The sequence below is a fragment of the Coptis chinensis genome, chromosome 2, assembly GCF_015680905.1.
Source record: "Coptis chinensis isolate HL-2020 chromosome 2, ASM1568090v1, whole genome shotgun sequence".
Taxonomy (NCBI): Eukaryota; Viridiplantae; Streptophyta; class Magnoliopsida; order Ranunculales; family Ranunculaceae; genus Coptis; species Coptis chinensis.
This window is the reverse complement of record NC_141457.1, coordinates 48,932,208-48,944,190: the sequence shown is the minus strand read 5'-3', so window position 1 is coordinate 48,944,190 and position 11,983 is coordinate 48,932,208. Positions and strand designations below refer to the sequence as shown.

The following is an 11,983-nucleotide window of genomic DNA, read 5'->3' as shown; positions in this document are numbered from 1 at the left end:
TTAGAATGAATGCAAAACACTTGATTGATTGAATGTATGCGAAACACATGATTGAATACACTTACGTGTGAGCTTACATTATAATGAATGCAAAACACTTAATTGATTGAACGAACGTACCTACAAGCAGTTTTTTTTTTTTTTTTTTATCAGCAAGCGAGGTTGTTATAGAGGTCCCCTACCCCTTTTCATTAATAATAAAAGTGAGTTAGTACATCATTGTCTTATATAAATCTTCCCTGTGTCATCCTCATAAACAATTTTCTTTACATCTTCTGAGAATGAACTATGTATGATTTCAATAAAACTAAAATTAGGCACATTACAAGCTAGTGCATTTGCTAATCTATTACATTCCCTATAAATATGCTTAATAGTGAATGCCTCTAATCTTGCTATCCTGCTGAATATGCCCTCCATAATCTTGTTTGCTTCCCATGGGTGTCTTTCCTTCTTGCTAAGGAATGATACAACATTAGTAGAGTCTGTTTGTGCTTGAACTCTTCTAATGTTATAAAACTCTATCAACCTCAATCCTTGATGTAGTCCTTGAAGTTCTATTAGAGCAATGGACTGAAGTCTTGATCTTCCTTGTGCAGCTGCTACAACCTGTCCTTCATTGTCTCGGATGACTAATTCCCATCCACCTAATGTTCCTTGTAAGGTCCCATCTGAATTCATTGTGTGAATGCCCATATCAGCCCTCTCCCATTTCCAATGCTTTATTTGCTTCACCTGTGGTTGCACCTTCACATGCCATATCTCTTCAAATCTGTTCAAGTCTTACCCTGGTTCCATCTTTAGTTTCAAAGAGTGCATTTTGATCTTCACATCTCTTAGAATCAGATCCACCAATTGGTGAACAATTCTATGAGTGTTATTGAATATCATTGCATTTCTTTCTGGCCAAATATAATAGAAAAAGGCATTAGTAGTAAGTTTGAGTGCATCTTGTTTGCACCCTTTTCCTTTACACTTCTCTAATACCCAATCCATTTCTGCCTCCCATGTCATTTCTCTGCCTCTATTGTACCCCATTCTTCCTAAAAGAGTCAACCAAACATATGTAGCATACACACATTCAAAAAACAAATGTGCCTCATTCTCAATACCATGCCAACAAAGTACACATGTATTAGAATCCACTTTCTTCCAATGCTCCAACTTTTCTAGTATTTTCAAGCCTTGCTTCATAACCATCCATCCTATAAAGGAGTGTCTTGGTATCCTATTTGCAAACCAAATCAAATGATGCCAATTCACTGATTGAATCTTCCTTCTCATGACTTCATAAGTTTGTTTTAGTTCAAACTCCCCATAAATAGAGGCTGTCCAGACCACTTTATCTTTCCCCCCTCCTATACTTACTCCTTCCTCCATCTCTTCTACTATATCAGGCATATACACCTTGATGTTTGCCGGTATACTCCATGCTCTATTCTCAATAATTCTAGCAACATAAGTATTTAAATTTGCAGTAGAATCATAAAGCAAAGCTTGTGGGAAATAATCCTTTAGAATGCCTAACGGATGCCAAGGATCATACCATAGCTTTGTAGCACTTCCATCTCCAATCTGGTGAGTAACAAAATCAGCAGCATGTTTCCTCCCTTTTAAGAATATTTCTCTAACTCCAAGATCAATCATTTGGGATTTTGATAACCCAAAAATTCCTCCTCCTTATCAAGTTCTTTTGCACCCATTGTACCCATAAGGTTTCTTTATTACTCACTATATGCCATACATGTTTCAAGTTTGCTGCCATACCAAGTAATCAGTGTTACTATCCCCAAGGCATACAGTTTGATCCCTTGACTTTTGCTTCTGACTCGATTCCTCTGCCTTTGATACTTGTACAAACTCACTCATTCTATCTCCCTCTTCTGGCATTCCTTCCCTCTTCATAGCAAACTCAATTGCTTCCCATCTGACATTATAATGAATTCCAAACACTTGATTGATTGAATGAACGTACCAACAAGCGAGCTTGCGTTAGAAAGAATGAAAAACACATGATTGAATGCACCCACATACGAGCTTGAACTATACTGAATGCAAAGCACCTTATAGATCGATTGATTGTAGAAAACTCATGTTCTTATTGCTTTTTCCAGATACAGTCCTATTCTAGAACTAATACCTCAAAAGACGTGTTATTGAGGCAAAAGAAGACAAAAGGACCCTGAAAAGGGACCTCTTGGTACAACTGGGAAATAGTGTGAAAAAGTCAAACTGTCAAAAGTCAACGGTCAACGATCAAAGCCATATTCAACGATAAAAGTGAACTCAAGAGCCCAAAGTGATGGCCAATGCTGAATGGGTAGGAGATTATGGGGATTATGAGGCTGATTTTAGGAACCCAGGAGCTGTTTCTGATCACTCAGCCATGATAGTTACATCTATAGCTTAGAGAAATCAGCAGAACAAAGCTTTTAAGTTTTTCAATTTCTGGTACACTATCTTGCTTTTCATCACAATAGTTATTCAAAACATCTTCTAAATCATCATTTACCCAACCAAAGTTGGTTATACTCATTTTAATCAATCAAATAAGTATAACTTGTTAACCAAGTTAACTTTTTCATATAAAGTTCTTCATGTTTTTCATATCAAAACAACACTTATTTCCATGTTTTCATTATCAAAACAATAATAGATAGTTATCAACATCATTATACATCAAAAACTATCCCAAAAACAATAGAGGATGAACAACTTTAAAACCCCAACTCACCACGGATCTCAACATGTCACTAATGCAAGCTCACACGTAGTTGTATTTAACCAAGTGTTTTACTATCATTCAATCAATCAAGTGTTTTTTTTTATCAGCAAGCGAGGTTGCTAACGGGGTCCCCTACCCCTTTATTCATAATAAAAAGCTTTTAACTGGATTACAATCTCTCATACTCTCTTCCTATTACATCATCATCTATAATTTTCATTACATCATTTGAAAAGGAGTATATACTAATATCTACATATGCCTTATCTGGAATGGTACTGGCGAACGAATCCTCTAGTTTGTTCGCCTCTCTGTAAATGTAGACTATACTGAACTCATCCAACTTTGTCTCCATTCTTCTAATGTTTCTCATCATCTTGTTAGCTTCCCATGGAAAAACAGATTTATGTATAAAAGATACTACATTTTGAGAATCTGTTTGTGCTCGGAGTTTCCTGATGTTCTGCACAATTGCCAACTTCATACCTTGTTGGACACCTTGGAGTTCCACCAATGCAATTGTGGAATATTCTGACTTTCCTTTTGCTGCTTCCGTGACTCTCCCCCTTTCATCTCTGAGTATTGCTGCCCAAGCCCTTGCTGTCCTTGTATAGTTCCATTTGAATTCAAATTCTGAACCCCTTCAGGTGCCCTTTCCCATCTGCAAAAAACCTTGTGTTTCTTTATTCTTGCAATTTCCACGTTCCATAAGTCTGCAAACCTTTCTCTCTCAGGCCCCTCCTCCATCTTCAAGTTCAGAGCATTCAATTTCATCTTCACATTACTCAATACCTTCTATACGATTCCATCCCCTGTTCTACTTCTCTATTCAAATATTCTTTCATTTCGTTCTTTCCAAATCCAATAACAAAACCCATTAAATACAAGTCTGATCGCATCTTTCTTACATCCTTTTCGAGCTGAGGCAATTGTTAACCATTCAATCTCCTCCTGCCAATTGATCGCTCTGTTCCTTGCATATCTGCATGATTTCAACAAGTTGTTCCATTCATATTCAACAAAGGTACAATTAAAGAATAAATGTTCTTCATTCTTCATTTTTTTTTTATCGGTAAGCGAGGTTTTTATAGAGGGCCCCTACCCCTTTTATTAATAATAAAAATAAGTTTTGGTTGTTACATTCTCACTCTCACTGGGAAGTAACTCTCTATAACTAGCTATCTACAATAAAAAATTCTAAATTATCAACTAGTTTATTTGTTTCCCAAATTATAAGTTTGATTCCATATTCTCTTGCATATGCTTGCCACAAGTTCTGCTCCACTTGTGCATAGACCATGGCCTTGGGTTCAGTTTGCTTGCCATGCGTAATACCATAATGAGCCCTTGATATATTGCGAAACATTCTGGAATATTGCAACATATTCTGGATTCATTCCTCAATTTCCCGCCCTTAATATAAGTTGTCTTATTTGATGGGCCTGTTTCTGGCCCATTAATCCTAAAACAGATTTCCTCCACCCCTTCGCATTCTACAGGCTCATTCATTGCTGATTTCGACGGTAACTACCTTCAGTGTTACCATCTGAAGTATCACCGCCCCTTGACCCTCTTCCATTGTTCCTTTCTGTATTAGAACTCGAGTCATTTCCAATCATTCTCTTTGGACTAGTAGTACTGACTTTTCCCGTGCCTTGCTGATTCATGTTGTGATCTTCTCTGGCTCTAATTGAGTGTCTTTGGTTAGGAGTTTCCCACTCACCTTCTTCATCATCTTGGACATTAAGAGCTTCCTTCTCTTCTTCAAAGTTCTTACTTGACTTTCTTTCTGTTTTTCTTCAATTTGCTCCAAGTTGTGAGTTTGTTGAACTTGGTCAGCCCGAGTATCCTCATCCAGTTTCTTTCCCTGTTCATCCCTACTGATGCATTCTTTGTTCTTGTCCTCGTGTTGAGTTGCCTTTTCCTTTTTCAGCCATACTGTTTGCTTTACTTTCATCTCATGTTTTGTCTTTGGACATTGCAAAACACTATGTCCAAACACCTTGCAGCAAGTGCACATTACCGGCTTCTAGTTGTACTCAAATGGTATAGTAAAACTTTTTTTCTGATCAACAATGACTGGTAGTCCTTCCGGGTAGGTACAATCCGTGTCTATTTCAACACACACTCTTGCATAAGAGGTTCTTGCCATTGATTCAGTAGGCTTATCAACGAACATTGGCGTTCCAATCACACTTGCTACTTGACTAAATCCCTCCTTATTCCACAGTTCCATTGGAAATTTCTTCATGACTACCCATATAGGCATGGTCTTCAATTCATTTGCTTCAGCTTCAATAAAGGGTTTCCAAGGTCTGACTATAAACAAATGACTCGCAATATGAAATGACCCAATGTCCAAAGCAATGCTTCTATCTTCATCTCTTTCAAATTCAAAAGTGAACATGCTGTCACCATAAGTTCTCATGATAAACTTCTTCACCTTCCATGTTCTCTGAACTATATCCTTGACATAGCTATACCCCAACCTTCTGCCCACAAAACTGCCCACAATGAAATTCTCATATTTTTTATTGACATTCACAAATTGGGCAGCCTTTACATGAAGCACTGGCTTGCCATTTACTAGAGTTGGTTGAATAGAATCCAGTGTGTCCTGCCCAGCAGATGCACGACCAAGGATGTCTACCCATGAGCTTTTCTTCCCACCTTTAATGCCTGCATCACCTTCTTCAATTGTACCCGATGTAGTTGACTTCCCTTCAACCCCATGATCGCACACCATTGGGCGTCCACGGATGAATATACCATACCTTTTTTAGTTGTTTGGTACTTGCTGGCGGTAGGTATCTTTGTACTCATATGTTCGAGTCCTTCCCCTCGACTGCTCTTCACTTCAGAGAATGAGTCGTTCATGGCTTCTTCACTGTTGTTTTTGGCTGATGGTAGAGACTTTGTACAAGGGCGTGCTTCCCTTTCTCTACAGACATAATTAGAATCCAAGGCTTCTACAACATTATTAACTTGTTTGAATTCAAAATCACCATCTTTTTTATTTTTGACTTCCATATGGCTTCAAAAACTTATCCTTCTCCAAGAGGTTACCTCCATGGATTAGTTCTTTATCCACATTCTTCAATCTGTCTCCATTATCCAGCATTGCAAGATCCAAATTTTTCGGATATGATCTTATGGCTTTAGCACGACCTCTATGCGACACTTGCTTGAACAAGTCCCCATCTCTTTTATGTTTCAGGCTATCTTCGTCTCCAATTGTGACAACTTCAGTAGAAGTTACTCCCTTAGATTCAGGAAAGAATCTTTGATTAATAACAGCCCTTAGGTCATATTTCTCTATTTTCTTTTCTTTTCTAGAACCCAATCCCTTCTTCACACCATCAGCAAGCTCATTACGACTCAATACATAATCCAATGCCTCTTCTTTGATCTTGCGTCCTTCTAGATTACTTTTCTCCTCTCCTTCACCTGCGAGTTTATCCGAATTATTCTTCAACATTCTTTTTCTCAACATTCTTTCCAACGAACCTTCCCCAAAGTGCGCTTCCACCGCTGCTTCCATCTCCTCCTCTTCATCATCACTAACTCCAACAGAGGAAGCCCATCTCTCTCCAGCGCCACCAGCATATTGGTTTATTTGACCTAATTTCATGAAAAAATCGACCTAAAATCTAATTTATGCGCAAAAGACAAAAATACCCCTAAGGCTTAAAATCGCACCTTATTTGCCACCATTACAAAAACAAGCCTTACGTGCGAGCTTGCAGTTCATTCTCCATTTCCTGCCAGCAGAAGATAAACGTGTCATCTACCACCACCTTCCTCTCTCTCATTTTACATAACGTCTTCAGACTCCTCTATAACACCATCCAAGTTATGAATGAGTGTCTAGGAATCCTATTTGTAAACCAAACAAGAGAATGCCATTCTACTTTTTGTCTTGTATCCCTTATACTGTGGTATGTATCTTTCAAGGTATACCCACCTCTATTTGAAACTGACCATACGATCTTGTCTTCCCCACTTATAATACTCACCTCCTCCTCTATTCTTTTAAAAATGTCCCTGGCTTGTATTCTGATGTGATTTGGTATATACCACCTCCCATTCTCTATGAACACTGATAGTTTGCTGGCTAAATTGCAAGTAGAATCATATCTCAAAGCTTGCGGAAACCTTTCCTTCAATATTCCATCTGGATGCTATGGGTCTAACCAAAAGGATGTACTCTCGCCATCTCCAATTTTATGCAGCGTAATGTGTTTGCTTCATCCCTCTCATTTAGAATATTCCGCCAGCTCCATGAACAGTCATTTGCTATATTCATGCTCCAGAAGTTCTTCTCCTTTATAAGATTCTTGTATCCCCATTGTACCCACAGAGTTTCATTCTTGTTTATAATGTTCCAAAAGTGCCTCATGTTAGTTGCATGATTCATCCTTGAAAGATCCCTTACTCCGAGCCCTCCTTCATCATATGCATAACAAATACTCTCCCAGCTGATGCAAGCATGGGATGTTGCACAATCTGGCCCATTCCGTAAGAAATTCCGGCATAGCTTATTGATTTCCTCAATGACTCTTTGTGGCACTATAAAGCATGAGAACCAATAGACACTCAAACTATTTAGTACTATTTAGCACTATAATGCAAGCTCAATCAAGTGTTTTGCATTCATTGTAATGCAAGCTCACACGAAGATGCATTCAATCAAGTGTTTTCCATTCATTCTAATTCAAGCTCACACGTAGATGCATTCAATCAAGTGTTTTGCATTCATTCTAATGCAAGCTCACTTGTAGATGCGTTAATTCAATCAATAAAGTGTTTTGCATTAATTCTAATGCACACTCACAAGTAGATGCATTCAATCAAGTGTTTTGCATTCATTCTAATTGATCAATCCCCAAATATGCATTTTTATCCTCTTATAATGATTCAATTATGTCAAATTATATAATCAATAACGTACAAAACTCATGTTCTTATAGCCTTTTCAGGATCCAAGCCTATTCTGGACCAAATACCTCAAATGACGTGATCTGGGGCCAAAAGGAGCCTAAAAGGGACCTTTTGGGACAACTGAGAAAAAGTGTTGAAAAGTCAACGGTCAAAGTCAAAGTCAACTCAAAAGTCCAAAAACTCAAAAGCTCACGAAACACTCCAACGCTTTAATGACCAAGGAGTTAACCCTTTGTAAGACAAGGACTAAGCACAAAAGTCTCAAAAGACAAACGGATCAAATTCCCAAAGACATTGGCTTGGGCTAGGGCAAGGAATCGGGTCGGGTTTGACTCGAATCCGAGCCAAATCGAACCGAATAGTTCGGGTTCAAGTTGATTTTCATATATGTTTATTTATTCAGGTCGGGTTCGGATTCCGGTCTGTCGGATTCAGGTTTGGGTTCGGATATATTTTTTGGGGTTTTTTTTGAATTTTTAGTATTATCCTATCGGGTCGGTCGGGTTTGGTTCGGTTTGGATTGAAGATCTCGGTTTGATTCAGATTTGGGTTCGGGTTCAGGTTCGGATATTGTCAAACTAATTGGGTTCATATTCGAATATAGTCATATCCGACCCGAACCCGACCGGTTCCCTCCCCTTGCTTAGGCCTAAAAGGCTCCCCCTATCCACTCAAAGAAGGCACAAGAAGCTTCTAGATTAGGTTACTTATTGGATAAGATTAAAGGAGGCCAAACTTGTACATTTCTGCACATATATAACTGTAGAGATGCCAACAAAATAAGGAAGCTAGTTAACTAATAGCAAGTCTCTAGTAGTAGTAGGAGATAAGAATTAGTTAATTCTTTTTATTTAATATTAATTCAATTGTTATCCTTTTTCATTACTTAAAGCTTCAAGCTTTGTTGAATCTTATTGCTTTTCTTCCATTCAAGTTGTGTTCTCTTCCTTTTCATCACAATAGTTATTCAAAACATCTTCAAAATCATCATTTACCCAACCAAAGTCGGTTATAGTCATTTGAATCAATCAAATGAGTATAACTTGCTAACCAAGTTACCTTTTTCATATCAAGTTCTTCATACCAAAACAACATTTATTTCCAAGTTTTCAATATCAAAACAATAATAGCTAGTTCTCAACATCATTATACATCAAAAACCATCCCAAAAACAATAGAGGATGAACAACTTAAAAACCAAAACTCACCATGGATCTCAACATGTCACTAATGCAAGCTCACACGTAGATGCATTCAACCAAGTGTCTTGCATTCGTTTAATCAATCAAGTGTTTTATATTCATTCTAATGCCAGCTCACATGAAGATGCATTCAATCAAGTATTTTGCATTAATTCTAATGCAAGCTCACTCGTAGACGCGTTCATTCAATCAATCAAGTGTTTTGCATTCATTATAATGCAATCTTGCACGTAGATGCATTCAATCAAGTGTTTTGCATTCATTCTAATGCAAGCTCCCATGTAGATGCATTCAATCAAGTGTTTTGCATTCATTCTAATACAAGCTCACTTGTAGATGATCAAAGGTGTCCAAAGAAGATGGGAGAGAGAATAGAGAGTACAAACAAAGTGTGGATCCAGAAGACCAGCATGGGAAACAATGAAGAAAAAGAGAAAAAAACGCAACAGCAGCAACCTCAGCAGACAGAGAGTGTACGGATTAAAGAAATAAGTGCAGAAAGCAAGGAAGTTCATGACGTGCACAATGTTGAAGATGAAAATGGATGGGAGTCTCCCAAAAAGAAACATAGATGTGGAGCACGAAACAGTCAAGAGGAAGGGAGAACACGAACTGGTTATCAATCTCCAGTCTCCACAGAGGAGGGAGAGAATGGCAAAGAATCAAGGGAGATGACAGTAGAAAGAAAAGAGAAAACAAAGAAGTAGAATCGAATAGGTAGTCCATAAGGTTGAGAATCAGGAGAGCCAAAGGAGAAGGCAACTCCAAGAGGCAAACAAAACATAGGGGCCGCTGGAATAAGAGGGGATTCAAGGAGGTCAGGTTAACGTGAGTATAATGGAGTTAGTGGAACCAAGAGTAAAAGAAGAAGCTTACGCACTACAGCGAAGCAACACGATTGGGGTGGAATGGAGAACTTCAGGAGCGGGAAAATGTGGTTTGAAATAATATTTCAATTATATTGCAGAATATTTCGCACTGTTGCAGCTCAACGGCAAGGCAACAAAATATCAGCACGCGAACTAAGTCCAGGACTATAAACATGTATTTCGGGAATCAAACAAACTAGCAGATACTTTAGACAGAACTTTTTAACATAGCTAGTTACATAGAGTTACTTTCCAATTCTTGTTATGATAGAGTGAGAATGTAACAACTATGATTTATTATTATTTTTTATTATTAATAAAAGGGGTAGAGGACCTCTATAAAAACCTCGCTTACCGACCCAAAAAAAAAGATGTGTTAATTCAATCAATAAAGTGTTTTGCATTCATTCTAATGCAAGCTCACAAGTAGATGCATTCATTCTAATTGATCAGTCCCCAAATATGCATTTTTATCCTCTTGTAATGATTCAATTATGTCAAATTATATAATCAATAACGTACAAAACTCATGTTCCTATCGCTTTTTTAGGATACAAGCGTATTTTGGACCAAATACCTCAAATGATGTGATATAGAGCCAAAGGTGTATAAAGTGGGGTTATAGGGTTTGGAAGTTGTTCATCTTAGATCTAACTTATATGATCTAGGCTAAGGTTTAGGGTTTAGAGGCTTAGTCCTTGTCTTACAAAGGGTTTAGTCATTGATCTTTGAAGCCTTGGAGTGTTTCCTGTGCTTTTGAATTTTTGGGCCCTTGAGTTCACTTTTAACGTTGACTATGGCTTTGATCATTGACCGTTGACTTTTGATAGGTTGACTTTTTGGCACTTTTTTCCAGTTGTTCCATGAGGTCCCTTTTAGGGTCCTTTTGTGGCGTCAATGATAAAAAATGGCCGATAGAGAGTACCGAATTACATTAGGACTCATCTCTCGAGCATTATATCAGACATGTTGAGGGAGGTTCTGATATCGGGGGAGAGAGACAAGTTGGTTTGGGCACCGTCACATACAGGAGAATACACACAGAGAGAAACATATGAGAGCGTCCGCAACATCAAAATCCCAGTTCAGTGGAACAACATCATATGGTTTACTAACCGTATTTCGAGGCATTCATTTATAGCGTGGATGGTGTCAAAGGAAGGGATGAAGACACTCACGAAAATGAAGGAAAGGAAAGTGGTACGCGATGATCTATGCGTGCTGTGTTGGTGAGAATCTGAAACTGAGAGCCATCTTTTCTATGAGTGATGTTATGGCCAGTATGTGTGGGCAGAGTTGTTGAGGCATGGTGGTTATGCGAGAACAAGGGCAGCAAGCTGGCAAGAGGAGGTACAATAGGTTGTGACAGAGAGCAGAGGTAAGGGAGGATACAAAGATGCGTTAAGGCTCCTATTTACTGGGTATTAGGCTATGGAAGGAGAGGAATGGAAGGATTTTCAATAATAGATATCAGATAGCTACTACTGTAGTTAAGCTGATTGCGAAAGATGTGTGAACCAAGTTAATCTCAATGCAATTGAACATGGATAGGGGGCTTGAGATGTAGAGATTTATGGAGATGTGGAACATGGGAGTGGAAGAAAAAAGAAAAATGAGTGTGAAGTGTAAATGGGAGAGAGCGCCAGCAGATATTCAAAACTTGAATACTGATGGTACGATGCAAGATAATGAGGCGGGGTGGGCTGCTGCCATAAGAGATGAAAATGGATTAGTTCTAGCTGTTGTACAGGGGAAGTCGGATTATAACAACATCGACCTCATAGAATTGCAAGGCTTGGAACAAGGACTCAGACTAGCCAAGGCCCACAACATCCGACGAATAAGGGCCCAAATAGATTCAAAAAGTATGGTAGCCTTTGTTCAGAAAAACGTCTATCCATGGGAAGCGCATTTTCTGATGGCTAACATTAGAAGACTGGAAGCTGATTTTGAATTATTTTCCATTGTACATGTGTTTAGAGAGACTAATAGACTAGCATATGCACTAGCTGCTAATATACCTGCAGTCAGTGTATTGAGTTGATTCCTAGTTCCTTTGCAAAGGATGTAAAAAAAAATATATTTGAAGATGCTGCAGGAAAGGAATATGTGAAAGAATGTAACTAGAACTAGATTCCACATTATTTTATTATTAATAATATAGGGGTAAGGGACCTCTCAAAAACCCTGCTTCCCAATAAAAAAAAAAAGGAGCCTAAAAGGGACCTTATGGGACAACTGAGAAT

The 11,983-nt window shown here is 38.3% G+C and overlaps 2 protein-coding genes across 2 annotated transcripts; one reads left to right on the top strand and one right to left on the bottom strand.

Moving 5' to 3' along the window:
* Positions 1–783: 783 nt before the first annotated feature.
* Positions 784–1,647, bottom strand: LOC147516363 (uncharacterized). Its single transcript, XM_086593233.1, has one exon. It carries the CDS (start codon positions 1,645–1,647, stop codon positions 784–786), a length of 864 nt encoding a protein of 287 aa, XP_086449359.1.
* Positions 1,648–11,349: 9,702 nt separating this feature from the next.
* LOC147516362 (uncharacterized) lies at positions 11,350–11,781 on the top strand. The gene has a single exon (XM_086593232.1). The coding sequence runs from the start codon at positions 11,350–11,352 to the stop codon at positions 11,779–11,781; it is 432 nt and encodes a 143-aa protein (XP_086449358.1).
* The last annotated feature ends 202 nt before the right edge of the window (positions 11,782–11,983 follow it).

Coding starts and splice junctions, on each gene's coding strand:
- LOC147516363 (XM_086593233.1), bottom strand. CDS start 1,647: ATGATTGATCTTGGAGTTAGAGAAATATTCTTAAAAGGGAGGAAACAT.
- LOC147516362 (XM_086593232.1), top strand. CDS start 11,350: ATGAGTGTGAAGTGTAAATGGGAGAGAGCGCCAGCAGATATTCAAAAC.